We start from the raw sequence: 17,634 nt of genomic DNA, 5'->3' as shown, positions 1-17,634 counted from the left end.
TAGGACATAGCCAAATACACACATTTTGCTGATTTGAAGGGGACATGCAGAACTTTGGATAAGAGGTATAACTTTCACACTTGTCGCTATATATTTTGATTGCAAAATAAGCACCTGAATTCATTGATGACATCAGAAGTGGCAGAAACTATTTTGGGTTGACAAATTAAGACTGCATGCTATGTACAAAATGTCCCTAAAATGGTAGCTATTGGCTTCATCTCTCTATCAGTACAACAAAAAAAAACTATTGTAGCATAGATGCCAAAATCTACTCCCCTTTGTAGACCACTGAGGTGTGATACAGCAGATTTCAAAATAAGATGAGGAAACTCGTATAGTGGGATATCTTTAACTAATTTCCATTAATAAAAACAACTTGTTTTTGAGTATAAAAGGCATTCAAACCTGTTCTGTTTTTGTGGATGGAGTGGCAGGAAGGTAGGTTCTGAGATCAAGAAATCTGACTACAGATATGTGCAACTTACCAGGATCAACACTTATGGTACACAGGAGCCTACAGGTATATTTTACAGAAAATCCAGTTTAACCCCTATCTAGCGAAGAAATCCAGTACGTTTTGCCAATAGTGGTATATCTACATCCAAAATTTGGGCACTATCTCTACAAAATTACAGTAAGAGAACTTTTTAAGTGGTAAAATTCAGTTTATTTGTGTATACTGTCTCATACAAAAGTTTAACAGTTTCGTACCCAGTTAGCCTACGTAGGCAAATAAAATCATGTCAAAAATACAAGTGTAATATTAATTACTATAGTGAAAATACAAAAAGTGAAATATCCATAGGCCTAATTTTCTAGGAATTTTTTTTTTTGGTGGAATAAGGTTTCATTTTATAGAGGTATTAGACAAGACAAATAAGCAAATCAAAAGATTTCTGGGAAGGAAAGAAGGTATTCCAACTTCTGGAACTGCATTGGGAGAGTTTGTTACCCATTATTAAAGCAAAAGTGTAGCATGCAGGGAGCATAGTGAATAGAATTGAGGGGAGTGGAATAGTTACATGCTTTGGATTTTGAAATGGACAACATGCCTGTGAAGACTTGAGGACAAAAGATGTTTCAATTTCTGCATCTATGAGTAGGTAGGGCTAAGGAAAAGGAGTTAATTGAACATAGTCAAGATGAGATGCTGGAAAGTAGAACCGTTTAGAGATGAGACAAACTATCAGTGCAAAAACCTCTTCTCTGCTGTTGAAGCTCTGGATTCTTTAGACAGGCTAGGGAGAAGGCTTTCTTTAGACAACTAAGAGAAGCTTCCAGATCACAAGCCCTGGTTCTCATGGGAACTTGAATCACCCTGACATCTGTTGGGAGACCAATGCAGCAGTACACAGACAATCCAGGACATTTTTGGAGAATGTTGGGGATAACTTCCTGGTTCAAGTGCTGAGGGAACCAACTATGGGAAGTAAGTATGGGTGGCAATCTGGGAAGCAGTGATCATGAGACGGTCAGTTTCAGGATCCTGGCAAAAGGAAGAAAGGAGCAGAAAAATACACACCCTAGACTTCAGAAAAGTAAACTTTGACTCCCTCAGAGAATTGATGGGCAAGATCCCCTGGGATGCTAATATGATGGAGAAAGGAGTCCAGGAGAACTGACAGTATTTTAAACAAGACTTATTGAAGGTACAGGGAACAAACCATCCTGATGCGCACTAAGAAAAGCAATGTGGTAGGTGACCAGCTAGGCTTAACAGTGAAATCCTCTGTGAGCTTAAACACAAAAGAGAAGCTTACAAGAAGTGGAAAAACAAAAGTAAAAAAATATGTAGCACTTTAGAGACTGACAACATAGTTTATTAGGTGATGAGATTTCGTGGGCCAGACCCACTTCTTCAGATCATATTCTGAAAGAATTGACATGACCATATATAACACAGGAATACAATTAAGAAAGTGCTACATTTTTTCCTTTTGTTTTACCAGGTTTAGACTAACACAGATACCTCTCTATTACTATGCAAGAACAGATGACCAGGGAGGAGTATAAATCTATTACTTGAGAATGCAGGGGTGTAAGCAGGAAGGTGAAACACACTTGGAATTGCAGCTAGCAAGGGATGTGAAAGGAAACAAGAAAGGTTTCTACAGGCATGTTAGCAATAAGAGGGTGATCAGAGAGGGTGTGGGGCCCTTACTGGATGTGGGAGGTAACCTAGTGACAGATGATGTGGGAAAAGCTGAAGTACTCAATGTGCTTTTTTTTTTTTTGCCTGTCTTCGCAGACATGGTCAACTCCTAGACTACTGCACTAGGCAACACAGCATGGGAAGGAGGTGGGCAGCCCTGGCTGGAGAAAGAACAAGTTTAGAACTATTTAGAAAAGCTAGACATACACAAATCCATGAGTCTGGATTTAATGCATCTAACGGTACTGAGGGAGTTGGTAGATATCATTGCAGAGCCTTTGACCATTATCTTTGAAAATTTGTGGAGATAAAGAGAGGTCCCAGATGATTGGGAAAAGACCCATCTTTAAAAAAGGGAAGAAGGACAATCCAGGGAACTACAGACCAGTCAGCCTTACCTCAGTCCCTGGAAAAATATTGTAGGGATTCTTAAAGAATCCATTTTGAAGCACTTGGAAGAGGGGAAAGTGATAAGGAATAGTCAACATGGTTTCACCCAGGGCAAGTTGTGCCTGACCAACCTGATTAGCTGCTATGATGAGGTAACTGGCTCCGTGGACATGGGGAAGTCAGTGGATGTGATATACCTTGACTTTAGCAAAGCTTTTGATACGGTCTCCCACAATATTCTTGCCAGCAAGTTAAGGAAGTATGAATTGGATAAATGGACTGTAAGGTGGCTGGAAAGCTGCCTCAATTGTCAGGCCCAACGGGTAGCGATCAATGGTTTGATGTCTGTCTGGTGGTCAGCTTCAAGTAGAGTGCTCCAAAGATTGGTTCTAGGGCTGGTTTTGTTCAACATCTTTATTAATGACCTGGATGAAGGAATGGATTGCAGCCTCAGCAAGTTTGCAGATGACACTAAGCTAGGGGGAGAGGTAGATACGTTGGAAGGTAGGGATAGGGTCCAGAGTGACCTACACAAATTGGAGGATTGGACCAAAAGAAATCTGATGAGGTACAACAAGGAAAAGTGTAGAGTCCTGCACTTGGGACGGAAGAATCCCAAGCATTGTTTCAGTCTGTCCCCAGCCTGTTTAAGTAGCAGTTCAGCAGAAAAGGGCCTGGGGATTTCAGTGGATGAGAAACTGGATATGAATCAACAGTGTGCCCTTGTAGCCAAGAAGGCTAATGGCATATTAGGGTGCATTAGGAGGCCCACTGGGGTCCCCCACTATAGAAAGGATGTGGATGCATTGGAGAGGGTCCAGCAGAAGGCAACCAAAATGATTGGGGCTTATTTAGTCTGCAGAAGAGAAGAGTGAGGGGGGTTTGATAGTAGCCTTCAACTTCTTGAAGTGAGGTTCCAGAGAGAGGCTGTTCTCAGTGGTGACAACTGGCGGAACAAGGAGCAATGGTCTCAAGTTACAGTGGGGGAGGTCTAAGTTGGATATTAATAAAAACTATTTCACTAGGAGGGTGGTGAAGCACTGGGATGGCTTACCTAGGCAGATGGTGGAATCTCCATCCCTAGAGGTTTTTAAGTCCTGACTTGACAAAGCCCTGGCTGGGATGATTTAGGTGGGGTTGGTCCTGCTTTGGGCAGGGGACTGGCCTTGATGACCTCTTGAGGTCTCTTCCAGCCCTAGGATTCTATGATTCTAATTCCTTTAGGCTACGTCTACACTGGCATGATTTTCCGAAAATGCTTTTTGACATGAGATCGTCAGTGCTTTTCCAGAAATTCAAGTGGCCAATGTAGACAGCTGGGAAGTTTTTCCACAAAATCAAATGATTTTGTGGAAAAACTTGCCAGTCTAGACACAGCCTTAAGGTTTTACATAGAGTAGAAGAGGGAGCCTTTTTATGGCTGAAATAGGAGATGCCATTAAGTATAAGACGGGAAGATAAAAACCAGTAAATGGGAGGTTGAAGAGAAGATAGGAGAAGAGGGTGCAACAAAGAGTGCAGAACAGATGTAACAGGAGAGGAAGTGGTTCTGGGGCATATTGTGGGCCGAGTCTGGCAACCATGGCAATCTTTGTGGAGGATTCATGGACAGAGAGCAGTGTTCTTACTGCAGATGATTGTCTCTAGCATGTGATCTGCTTTTCCTTAATGTAAGTAAAAATTTTAAGAGAAATATAGCAGGTAGGCTGGCAGGCATTGTATGTGTAAGGATGGGATGAAGTGTGTGTGAAATATGCCACCACCCTGCTGACTACATGTGTATAAATATGGTGAGAAGGAAGTAGAAGTAATATGATACACAAATACACTAATGGTGAAATCCTGACCTCACAATTTAATGGCAGTTTTGCCACTGACTTCAGTGAGGTTGGGATTTCATCAGAGAAGTACTTCAAAATGGTAAAATCATCTGAGGAAATGAGAACTTTATTTAATTATCAATGTACATCATGTCATTTTCAGACTCTTCTGTAAGTTCTTTGCCTTCACTTCTTTCTGGTAGGAATGTTTGATTTGCAGTAGTCATAAAACCTAACAGGATTTAAAAAATGCATTAGTTTAAAAGCATTATGAAAATAAACACTTACAGTAACCATTGGAGAGCTATACAAAATTTAAGCAGTCAATGAAAAGCTGCACTAAACTGTTTCATTTTTGCATCTTCCACTTCAGGCAATTAAAACCATGGAATACTAGAACTGGAAGAGACCTCGAGAGATTATCAAGTCCAGTCCCTAACTCTCATAGCAGACCAAGTACTGTCTAGTACAAAAGTACTAATACAAAACATTTGTATTAGTTTCTAGTCAATTTCGGATTCTCATGGAGAGATTGTAGTATGATGCTTGAACAGAAAATGCTACAAGGAGATATTTTAATTGTTCCAGTGTGGGTTTTTTTAAACAGTCGATTTTATTTTTTACAAAATCTAATCTTGGGTGGAGTGGGAGAATTTGCTAATACTGTCACTTTTAACAGCAGTCCATTATTGCAAACTCTGTTGTAAGAGAAATAGCAGTATATAGACTTAGACTCCATTGCGTGACTTTGTGTCTAGTGATCTGTGCTTCACTCCAGAAGTTGAACCCACTGAAAACAAAATATGTTTGGGGTCTCTTATGCTTTACTATGTAGATACTCTTAAATATTCCAAATTACCCCTTCTGTGACTGGGAAAATGTTCAATCGCTTGTATTTATAGTTGCTAATGTAGATTGTGTAGTTTGTTATGGTAAACTTTGGGAAAAATCAAGGAGGAGTGATGGCAATAAAGCCACAAATCATAGATAATAGATCTCTGGATCTGGGCCTCTACATGTGTAATTTGTAATATTGTGGCACTTGCCATTCAAGATCTTGTTTCCTTAGTTACTTCCCCTTATAATATTGATTTGTTTTTGACAGACAAGATTAGACACGGAAAATCAGACTATTACTCAGCCACAGTGCCAGCTAGCTAATGTGTATTGTCTATTTCTTAGTCTGGATAAGATTTAAATGTCTCAAACAGTGAGGCTTCCCCTTCCAGTGGTACAAGGTCAGATCCCAAGCAGGTGTAGCTTCATTGAAGTCAATGGGGTGATGCTGATTTACGTCATCTGATAACTTGGACAATTACTATTCCCCTATTATAATTATTACACATATTGTAGTAGTGGCAAGAGCTTATCCAGGTCAGGCTATGCAAAGTGCTGTAAGTAATAAGTGACAATCCCAGCCCCAAAGATTCCATGTTCTTTAATGTTGGGAATCTTGCAGATCTACAGTAGGTGTGTTGAACCATTTTTTGGGCCGGGGACCACACACAAGTGAGAAGTGCAAAAAAACAAACCCCAAACCTCTGAGAAGGAGAGAGACAGTTGCACACCTAGATCCTAGGAAGACCCAGCCTAGTAGATTTTGTGTGCTGCAGCCCTACAGTACGGTGGCGGGTGCTGGGAGGGCTGGAGCGCCAGTGTAGGCTCCCCAGTGTTGGGGGTGGGGGAGAGCCCTGAGCATTGGGGGCTGGATCCAGGCAAGCCAGGGGTCTTAGGTTCCACCCTGATCTATAGTTGCAATGCTACTCTTTATAATTTCATCCCCATTGCTCCCCTACCTCCCTACATGAGTCTTCTACCTCTTTGCCTTTTTACATCCTTTTACTGAACTATTGATCAGCAGTATTTTGCTTTGCAATTATCTTTCCAAGTACTCACTTGCATATTCTGGTACTGGTCTATTGCATAAGAGGTTATTTTTGCTTAAAGTATCTGCCATTGAAGAAATAACAGCTGAGCAGAAGTTAACCTACAAAACAAGCAGAGATTGCTATGATAAATTTCTGTAATCCTCCAGATTACTTTTGCAAATCTAAAAAGTTGAAAAATTAAGCAGTAGCTATATGTAAACTTCATACTTAGCATTTCTAATAAAACTTAATGGCTTGTTCCATAAATATTTATATTGTTTATATACAGATATCTACAGGGGACAAAAACTTTCAACCAACAAAATAGGTGGCTGAATGTATCGAGCTAAAAATATTTCTTGAGTATTGCTTTTGAATTTGGCTATCTATCTGTACTTTTGTCAGCATTGTTTACTGAATACAAAGTATTTTTAAGGAGTACTGAAAAATGCATTGTGGAAAAGTTCTCTGATTGATAAGATGAGCCACAAGGCCAGACATTCACTGGGGAGCACTAGTGACATAGAAAACAATAACTGTACTACTTAGTGCTTGGATAGTTCTTAACATTTTAAAACTGTTTTACAAATGTTTATTTAAACCTCAGCAGCTTGTCATCAGAAACTTAAGATGGAATTTCCTTCTATTATTAATGCTGCATATTTATAGGCTAGAATATCTCTTTGAAACGCTTGTTTGCATTCAATATGGTAACAAGTCAGTGTAGATCATATCAGTGGAAATATGACTTGTCACTGTGGATGTGGGCATTTTCATAAACTATTACTTTTAACAGATAAAAATCCAACTGCCAGCCTGTGTCATTTGTAAATAATTAATTTTTTCCCGTCAGAGCCTTGAAATTCAGCAGGCACGACACACTTTTTTAAAAAGTGACACATTCCAGCTGGCAATGGATTTGGGCTCTATTTGCTTTATATACTGTAGTGTTTGGATCTATCAGTATGTGCTTTGAGTGACCATTAAGGTCTGTGGATCAAATCTTACTTTCCAAAAGCTCATGCCCATGTGGTATTCCCTTGCTGAAACTGCTCTATGGGGTTTTTGATTGCATGGAAGTGATTTCCATTTCCCTGCTTTCAAAGACTGGAGAATAGTTTTGTGGGTTTTTCAGTGTTACTTCACTGTTAAATCTCTTAATGGCAGTCTGAGGGAGGACTTGAAGGGCTAAGGTTAGGCAGAAAGCTACATGGGGAAAATTGAACTGGCATTTACCCTCGAGAGTATCCACTGGAGCAGAAGCCCCTGGAGGGAAAGACTGGTGTGGCAGGATCAGCAGAATGAGAAATGCAGCTACCCTCCCCCTTCTTTCTACATTTGGCAAGCCAGTGAAGATTCTCTTTCCCCCTTCTCCACAGGAACAAACAATCAAGTCACCAGGGCCCTAATGACGTCTTTCCTTTTGCTCTTGTAATGTCAAGTGAACTATTGGGCCAGCTAAGCATATCAACACCAGCCCCTCCTTGTAGACAAAGTCCAGTCCAAACAGTAAATAAAGAGAATATTAGCTAAAGCTCAAACAAGTTTATAAAAAGTATTACTTGTGATTCCAGAGATCTAAGCCGTTTCTCTTGCTCTTTCATTCCACTAAAATATTTAGACAGGTTGTCCACCCTAAAAGAAACAAAGCAGAGACATGATCTGAGCAAAGACATCTGTTAATTACAGCCAAGTATCTCATAATAGACCCACTGCTGCCTTCTTTGCACTGCTGAGATAGGACAAAGCACCCAGAAGGTTGCCCTACCTAAAGGGATGTTTAGAGATTCCCTCTCGCATAGAGCAAGGGTATAGTGAGAATGCAGGAAATGGGGCTGGAGTATGCTGCATTCTGGCTAAACTTCACGGGGCTAATTGTCCCTAGGGAATCATAAACAGATATGAGTTAGAGCAGTCATTAGGCTATCGTAACTTGTGCTGTGACCCATTTAGTCCCCAATTGCTCCGGGAAGGATAAAAGGGGTTGTAAAGCTAGCTGTGATTCCTTACCCCGCTTTCCACAGAGGGACCCAATATGAGCTCATAACTTGTAAGGATTGCAGTATAAATTTTTTTCCACCAGCTAAGAAGTACTAGCTGCTTCTGGAAACTTTTCCAAAGTGTTCTATTTCCAGAAACTAGTTTCATATTCTAAATGAATAACAAACCTCAAAATGTCTATGCTAGCTCTTCCCCCCCATAAAGTTCAAAAGCTTCTTCAGAGCTCACCCGAATGTATCCAAACTAATTTATGCCTTTTCATACGTCTACACTGCAGTGCTATTTGGGGATACTGAAGTATCCTGAAATAGCTATCCACGTCGTCACAACAAGTCTGTTATTTCGAAATATAACCAGCTTGCTATTCGGACATCCTCGTCCCATTTCACGAGGAGTAAAAGACGTTTCGGAATAGCGGGTTATTTTGAAATTTGGCACTGTGTAGACAGCACCAAATTTTGAAATAAGATCAGAATAAGATATGCAATTTGCATGTCTTATTTTGAGCTACAGTGCAGTGTAGATGCACCCCCAATGGCCTTTTCCCCAGAGAGCTTCTGTCTGTCTTTGACCCAATACATGCATGCTCCTCAGCGTAATCCCTGAAGGGTTCCCTGACTTCTTTTCTGAATCTAGCTCTTTCAAATCTCTCCCTTTGTTGCTGCTATTTCATGGGCATTTGTGGGAGGTTCTTACTGACTGGGGGATTTAGATCTAAAGTATTCTAGCTGGGAGTTTCTGCAGCTCAGGGATCCATGCATCTTGGGGGAAATGCCAAAGATGTTTTGTTAAATTTACTTGTTAAATGTTTTCTTTAGTCTCTCCTCATTGCTTTCTTTTTTCTTTTGTTCCAAGTTTGCAAGATAATTTTCCTTTTGAACCACTTCCCATGTTATGATTTTTTGATCCAGGTTGTCAGGGAGATCTCGTTCTGTGGAAAAAGACATAAAAAGCATCCGTGTGCACTAGGGGGACAAGGGGCAACGTGTGTACAGAAAGGAAGGTCAGTGAATTGTAGATTTGCCATTTTACAATTTGGGGAATAAACTGTAGATTTACCATGGCAGAAGTATCAGGTTATGAAATTATAATATAAAGAATTATGGCTTGCATGTTTTCATTTTAAATGCAAAATTTAGGGTCATTTTTTCATTGTAAGAGTGTTGACATATCTAAAAAAAAATCTTCCTTAGCCTATTTGTGACCTCATTCAAGACTGCTTTTATGAATGTTATACAAATACTGCAGTTCTAAGCTACTTACAGATACTACTGTCTGACTCATTGACTATCAGACCGTACCAATGCTCCCCAAGCTAACTATTAGTGAAGGAAAAAGACTCCAACAAAGAGGAGTGGGCTGACTGGTGTTAGAAACAGCTGGAGGCAGGACAGTCAGAGGCCCAGTTAGGGTTGCCAGGTGTCCGGTTTTCGGGTTCCCCCGTCTGGTAAAAAAACAACCCAGAAAACACCGGTTCTGTTTCCCTCAGACGGAGGCCCAGCAGGGACAGTTTAAGGCGCAGGTTTGTTTTTTTGCTCAACCAAGTTTAACATGTTTGGGAATTTTGTTGAAAGTATCTGGCAAGCCTAGGCCCAGTCCTTCATTTTTTTTGTTTTATTTGAGGTTTTACTTTAAAGGCAGGAAGCCGAGATGTACACAGAGGCTCAAAGGCACTAGGCAGAAAGGATCAGAAGTGGGATGAAGTGTCTACAAAGAGAATATCTGAATGCCTTCCCATTGCTCCTAACTTCTTCTTGTCTAGCTCTAATCCCATTTACATGGGGATTGACTCTTTGGGTGTGTCTAGACTACATGCCTTCGTCGACGGAGGCATGTAGATTAGACAGATCGGCAGAGGGAAATCAAGCTGCGATTTAAATAATCGCGGCTACATTTCAATTTCAATGGCTGCCCCGCTCTGCCGATCAGCTGTTTGTCGGCAGATCGGGGCAGTCTGGACACGCCGCTGTCGACGAGGAAGCCTTTGTCGATCGACGCAGGTAAACCTGGTTTCACGAGGCATACCTGCGCCAGTCGACAAAGGCTTCCTTGTCGACAGCGGCGTGTCCAGACTGCCCCAATCTGCCGATAAACAGCTGATTGGCAGAGCGGGGCAGACATTGAAATTTAAATGAAGCCACGATTATTTAAATCGTGGCTTCATTTCCCTCTGCCGATCTGTCTAATCTACATGCCTCCGTCGACAGAGGTATGTAGTCTAGACACACCCTTTGATTCCTTCTCCAGTCTAGTCTGTCTTGAAGTGCTTCCTCAGAAAGTCTGCAGCTAATCAAATTCTTTTGCATAACACCCTACCATCTAGTTATTGGTCTTTTGTTACTCTCTACTTCTAAGTTTATCACTCTGTTTCCTGTATAGTCTTAATGATCTTGTTATTACATGGTCAAACCATCTGAGCCTGATTTCCCTCAACTTTTCTGAGATACCACCTTCATACTTCCCATTTGTTTCCAACACGGTCCGTCTTTGTAACTCCAGGCATCCATCTCAGTGTTTTCATTTCCACTGTATTCAAGATTTGCTCCTCTTCCTCAGTGTGCAGCAGTCAGAGCCATAGAAAGTTATAGGCCAAATTACCTTCCTGTAGATCTTACTCTTCAATTTGACAGACATTCTCCTGTCCCAGATAACTCTGCTCGCTTCTCTCCATTTGGTCCATGTGTTTCCTGTTCAGTTACTACAGCCATTATTCTGTGCTATCAAACTTAGGTACTTACCTGGCCTAACACATAACATTGTTTACTAACTCACCACTCTGCTCTTGATGTGTGAGCGCTGATCAGTTTAGCTGAAGTTTGTCAGGCTTTCTATTTATAACCTCCCCCATTGCAATTTTAGCCCTTAAAATCACCTGACACTGTAACAATGGATAGTTATCTCTCTTTTAAAGTAAAGAAACAATGCTTCAGTTACATTAGCAGCAACAGAAAAGAAAGAGGAATCTGCTTTTTTCAGATTTAATATATAGTATTGCTATTTCAACAGTGAAATTTGGTGTGGGGCTAGTTGTTAAATGTTTAGTCTTCATACAATTGCCATTTCCTTCTGTGATCTAAATGGGATTTTACCTGTGGAGAGTCAGGTTCAAATGCACTTTGTCTAGGCATATTAATAATAATAATTAATAAGGGGTATTCAAGCACTGCAAATAAAGCTTCATAAACACAGCCTCTTAATACTCAGGACAATAGGATATCCTTTAATTTCATAATGGCTACGTATACATTGAGTTTTTGCAGCAGAAAATATGCTAATGAGAGACTCAAGTTGTGATCTCATTAGCATATTTTCTGCCATTTCTTTTTGTGCAAAAAAAAGCGGCGTATCTGCTTTTGTTTTGTGCAAAAACCCCATTTTGCACAAGATCCTTTTGCCTGTCCCAGAGAGCAGAAGCGGCTACACTGCTTGTTTTTGCACAAAAACCCCTTGTGCAAAAAGAAACAGCAGAAAATATGCTAATGAGATCATGACTTATGCTAATGAGTCCCTGATTAGCATATTTTCTACTACAAAAACTCGCAGTGTAGGCCAAGACAATGACATTTTAAATGAAGTGGCCAGCCTTCCACAAAAGCCAGGGTAAAAAAAATGATCCTTTCAGCCCACCAGAGGACTAACTTATTTGGGCTCTGGCCAACCAGGGGACGGAATGAATTCAAAAGAGAATTCTTGCAGATAATGCCCTGCTTGCAGCCCCTTTTTGTTTCCAGGTATAGTGGCACTCCTGACCCTGACTATAGCAGTGTACCTAACAATGGGAGAGGCGGTGTCTTGGGGAACCAGATCCAAAACAGTTTAGAGTTTTATAGGTCAAACACAACACCTGGAATTCTATTCCAAAGCACAGGGCCAGCCTGCACAAGTGTCATAAGAGAAGGAGGATTCTACTGCAGGGGAAACATGTTGATATTATGAAATTGTATGCACTCTTTATTAGAGAGCTCTGCATAGCAATCATTAGAAGCTGAAGTATAGTGGCTGCAAATAAAAAAAAAATCTATCTTTACAAATAATAAGGATGCTACTATTTCTGACAACATTCCCCCTCTCACTTGAATTCCACTGGAGAGAATAGAATCCAAACATGGTTTTAATGCTTCCCTTCTCTATGCTATTTGCTAAAAACAAATGAGACAGTTTAATTACATTGTACAAAGAACAGCTGATGTCTCATGAACTGTTTATTTTCTAAGCTAGATTATAAATCATTTCACCTGTGTATTTTCATGTGTATGAATAAAGACATATACATGAACATATAATATTTTGTTTTATGAATTGTATTTGCTCTCTTCTGTTTCTGATTCATCATCTAGCATCAGGCTTCTCCCAGTCACATGGTTCCTGGTTAGCTATTTGTAAACAACTCACCCAGATGTTCCTTTTTGTGCTCCATCTTTTTAAAGATTCGTCTGAGAATCAGATTGGCGTGGCTAATAATGATAAATGGCGGAGCCAAAGCTGGACGGCCATGGTACTCCACAATCAGGTTGTAACGCTGAAATTTCCAGAAAATGTCTGCATTGCCCTGAACAACTTGAAAAGTGTAACTTTAAAACACACAAAAAAGTATTGTTAAACTTCCCCCCCGTGATCTTAAAATTCATTACTATAAAATCCAAAGCATCATTTTTACTTTAGTCTGTGTTAATGCCACCCCACTGCTAAAATTCTTATTGTTTCTCTTTAAAATAAAAGCTATTACTTGCAATAATTGCCTTTGGACAATAAGACACACACCTTTTTAAAGATGAAGCAAAATGCAGGACTATGTAGCACTTTAAAGACTAACAAGATGGTTTATTAGATGATGAGCTTTCGTGGGCCAGACCCACTTCCTCAGATCAAATAGTAGAAGAAAATAGTCACAACCATATATACCAAAGGATACAATTAAAAAAAATGAACACATATGAAAAGGACAATCACATTTCAGAACATTTCAGAGGCTATGTCAGCCTCTAAACCGTTCAAGTGATTCCCCTATTAGAGGATCGTCTATGGGCAAGAGTGCCAGTTTTACAGCTGCTTTCACCAGCATATTTATACAAAGAGGCTTTTGTGGAGCCTTGTGTATATGTGGATTTTTATCTGATTTTATTTCTTGGTAAAGAGGCAAAAAGTTTTCATATCTCTCGTTGAGGGAGACAGTGAAAGTGTGAGGGGAAATTAAAAACTGTGTGATCACAAAAGTTTACCTGCAAACTGAAGATTGCCACTAGCTAGTAACATTGTTAATAGATCAAAAATACTTAGACGAGAGCATTTATGGACATGTACACATGCATTCTTATTAACCCTTCTCTTCCCACCCTCACAGTGCAATCCCCATCTCAGAATTAAGTGACACTTGCCTGAACATAGCAATCAGGAGATTCATAAGTAGCACATTGGTGACCAATAGGAAAATGACCAACAGAAGTATGACAAGCCAATTGGCATAGGTATTAGAACATAATGGTGAATTTTCCTGCAGGCTCCTTGGGGCAGAGGTACAATTCTGAAGACGCATGCGTGATGCTGCAATGTGGGGAGGAAGGGGAAAATAAAGCAATAGTTTTATATTGCACTCAGGTATGCCACATTGCAATATAAGGTGTAATTTTAGTGTGGGTTGGCATTCCCACGCTTGCTTTAACTGAACTAGTATGAATAGCAGCCGTGAAGGTCCAGTGGCACACAGCCTGGTGCAGGCTAGGACCTTGTGTTGCATACCCAGCATCCCTGGTGGGCTTGTACCCCCCATGCAGATTTAGCTTGTGCCACCAGATCTTCACTATAATTGTCCCCACATATGCCAGATGGAAGCTAGCATGGGTATGCTTACCCTACAAGGGCTCGTCTACACTGGCCCCTTTTCCGGAAGGGGCATGTAAATTTCATGAGTCGTAGTAGGGAAATGCACGGGGGATTTAAATATCCCCCGCGGCATTTAAATAAAAATGTCCACCGCTTTTTTCTGGCTTTTAAAAAAGCCGGAAAAGAGCGTCTACACTGGCCCCGATCCTCCGGAAAAAGCGCCCTTTTCCGGAGGCTCTTATTCTTACTTTGAAGTAAGAATAAGAGCCTCCGGAAAAGGGCGCTTTTTCCGGAGGATCGGGGCCAGTCTAGACGCTCTTTTCCGGCTTTTTTAAAAGCCGGAAAAAAGCGGTGGACATTTTTATTTAAATGCCGCGGGGGATATTTAAATCCCCCGCGGATTTCCCTACGACGACTAGTGAAATTTACATGCCCCTTCCGGAAAAGGGGCCAGTGTAGACGTAGCCCAAGTGTACCTTAAATGGCATTGCAGACATACTCTCCATGTTCTGCTGCCATGTTTAATCATTCATATGGTCATGCCATCCTCTCAGTTTTACATCAAGCTGATAGCTTTTGCACAAGAAGGATCGTACCTGAAGTTCAAGGTACTATAGATCTTTGGTAAGTACAGTGTGAACAATGCTGACTCTAGCATTCCTTAACCTGTCTTCATTTAAGAACAAGAAACTCAGACAACAAACAATGCATTTTCCATTAATGTTCTAAGCGAAAGCCGTGACTATTGATTCCTTAATATAAGATATAATCTCTACTCGATGTAACCACCAAGGGAATCTCATTCCAAATGTCTCAGGTTTACTAGGCTTCAAGTCCAAGAGCTGGATTTGGAGCTTCAGCACTTAGAAGAATGAGACTCTACTGCTCTACAGAAATAATTCTGTCATCTGAAAGCAGCGGGCTCCTTACCCTCTTAGGAGGACTGGAGAGTAACAGAGAGCCAAAGTTTCCAATGTGGGTTCAATATACACATCCATATTGTATATACAGGGTACCCTGGCTTGAGAAATGTGAAGGATATGCAGCTCCCACAGGACTAAATTGTCAGAGATATGGACCTCTGCTGCTTCTCCATCACCAAGATGGACTTTGCAACTGGCCATTTGGAGATGTCCAAAAACAGATTTTCAGAGTCTATTGAGGCCTACTGACTAGTCTCCTTATCTTAAGCAAGCCTCTTCTGAGTGCCTCAGCAATGTTTACCACCTTGGGGTTTTGCCTTGCAGGAAAAAACTTTCTTGAAGCTCTCCCCTCTCCCACCATGGCTCTCACACACCAGAGCCTATGCAGTTACCAACTCCTCCCCATCCCTCCCAGTGCTTCTGGAGTGCTACAAATAGCTGGTAGTATTTATGCTCCGGTAGGGAGTGGGAGACTACAGGACATGCTCCGGGAAGGAGGCATGATGAGAGGGTGCAGCGGTGGGAAGAGGGGGTGAGAGGGCCGGGGGGGGGGGTGCTTGGGGCCTAGAGAAGGAGGGGTTTCATGCAGCCCCTGGCAAGATGAGGAATCGGCACCTTTAGTATAAACCCAAGGGTTTGCATCAGTTTAACTAACTAGGTTTAACTGTGTAGTCAAGGCCTGCACTGATGCTTCAGCACAACTTGACAATATATATAATAACATTCAGATATTGCAGTCCAAATGTCATTACATCATAACATGCAGACTTTTTCCTACAGGAGAAAGATAAGAAAGTGACAACCTAAGTATGGATGCCTGTGCTCTGATTAATGGGACTTATTCTATGGTAGTCTGATCAGTTAAAAACCAATTTCTCACTGTCTATTTCATCCAGTGGAATCTGCCCAAATATCTGAAGGTAGGGACGATAAAGCACTCTTCTGAATATCCATTCCACTCGACTGTCATCAGGATGGAGTAAGGCTTGGGTTGTCACACCATAGGCAATGAGCCACACGCTCAGGAAAAAGAGGAAGAAGAAAACATCCTTCATCTAAAAGGAGAGAAAAAAATATTGACTGAGATGAATATATAGAGCAGGCAGATGGTTTCTCATATTTCTCTAAAGCTTGTTTTTTGAGGTGCACTGAGAGACATATTTTATGCACACTGTACTTTTTAACTCTCTGCTATCATGCTCTTTGTGTTTTGTAATCAGGATTTCCCTCAGTGAGTTCTTTGGCAACCATTCCAGTTAAGGGCATGTTTTAATTCAGATTCTGACCTTTACACGATTAAAAGTGTGTTTAATGAAGTACTGAAAGGTCTCATAGAAGGATTGACAACCTTGCTGAAAAATAAGCGAATCTAAAGAGTATCTGATGTTCTGCTCAAACTCCCCATTCCAGCATCAAATCCCAAATGGAGAATGAATATTGATGCTTACAAGGTTCATGTCAATTTTGCTTCCATTTCTCTGCTGAGTAATATGCTTGAAGATTAGTTTTAAAGCCCTCTGCTTTAAACATGTTTCTCCAGAGAAGCAAAAGTAATTATATTCTAAAATATTTACTTACACTGGAAATACATATTTGTCTGGAAACTTTTTCCCATTGGGAAAGAATAGTTTTGTCTCATCCATTTCTGATTTGTAACAGTCTATTAGTGACCATTAGTCCTTTAGACCAACAGTCCATTAATTTATTGTAATTAGATTTTATGATTGGTCAGATAGCTGAAAGCTTAGGTATTTTAATCTTCCAGAAGATCATTTGAAATTCCAGTTAGTAAAATGAGATAAAACTGACAGAGATTGTGGGAGTGTCTCAACTTTTGCTAATTTACGTTGTGGTCTGAGATCATTCAAAATTTGTCTTTAGATGGCGTTTATGATGTGGATGCTAAAAAAGGAGGAGTGGATGATCTGGAAATATTTCTTTGTGATCTGTATTTGTTACTTGAATTTAATTAAATAATTGGGTTTGTTCTATGTTAGAAGCCATTAGTTCTACGGCAAGATAGAAAAAGGAGTTAACAGGTAGTTTTGGCTTGCCTTGCTATTAAAGGGAAAAGGTCTGATGTTATCCCAGTTGATAAAATTTTGGAGAGAATGTTTAGTGAAATACGGTTTCCTTTCTTTCATGTAAGGCTCAATCCTGTACCACTGAAGATAATAGGAGTTTTCCCATTGACTTGGATAGGAGCAGGATCAAGTTCATATTCTGTGGTCTTCTCTAGACGAGAGCTTTTATTCACATTGTAAAATATTAATTGCTTATGTGACTTAATGCAATATAAATGTAACAGACTCTTCACAAACACTTGTGCATAATGTTGTGCCTGGAAGAGTTAGGAGCTCCAGGTGTGAGTTGCTCTCATGTGCATTGTGTAAGCATAATTTGCAACAAAAAACTATGAGACTATACTACACAAATATTAATACATGGTTTTCATCTATCCTCTTAGTACTTCAAGCAATGGAATGTCTGTTCCAGTGATTCCACTGGTAACACAGATGTCAACAATCTGGTAGCTTTTCAGTTTATTAATCTTAAGTCTTGTCTAGAATAGAATTTCTGCTGAGCCTGAGGTGAGCTGTGACTTGAAAAATAAAAGTTTGTTCATGGCTATATTAGGATTTACAGTCAAATTAACT

General features: G+C 40.4%; 1 protein-coding gene across 1 annotated transcript in view; it reads right to left on the bottom strand.

Moving 5' to 3' along the window:
• Positions 1–4,154: 4,154 nt before the first annotated feature.
• The window catches only part of TRPM5 (transient receptor potential cation channel subfamily M member 5), a 48,346-nt gene continuing 34,866 nt past the window's right edge, over positions 4,155–17,634 (bottom strand). The window contains exons 18-24 of the mRNA XM_075928140.1: positions 15,847–16,032; positions 13,610–13,755; positions 12,627–12,805; positions 9,033–9,165; positions 7,796–7,868; positions 6,262–6,352; positions 4,155–4,597 (exon numbers count right to left, since the gene is read on the bottom strand). Coding sequence (XP_075784255.1) covers positions 4,497–4,597; positions 6,262–6,352; positions 7,796–7,868; positions 9,033–9,165; positions 12,627–12,805; positions 13,610–13,755; positions 15,847–16,032 — 909 coding nt within the window. The 3' untranslated portion in view covers positions 4,155–4,496. The remainder of the gene's footprint in view (positions 4,598–6,261; positions 6,353–7,795; positions 7,869–9,032; positions 9,166–12,626; positions 12,806–13,609; positions 13,756–15,846; positions 16,033–17,634) is intronic.

Source organism: Pelodiscus sinensis, chromosome 4 (assembly GCF_049634645.1).
Source record: "Pelodiscus sinensis isolate JC-2024 chromosome 4, ASM4963464v1, whole genome shotgun sequence".
In the NCBI taxonomy this organism is placed as follows: Eukaryota; Metazoa; Chordata; order Testudines; family Trionychidae; genus Pelodiscus; species Pelodiscus sinensis.
This window is presented reverse-complemented; position numbering and strand designations above follow the sequence as displayed.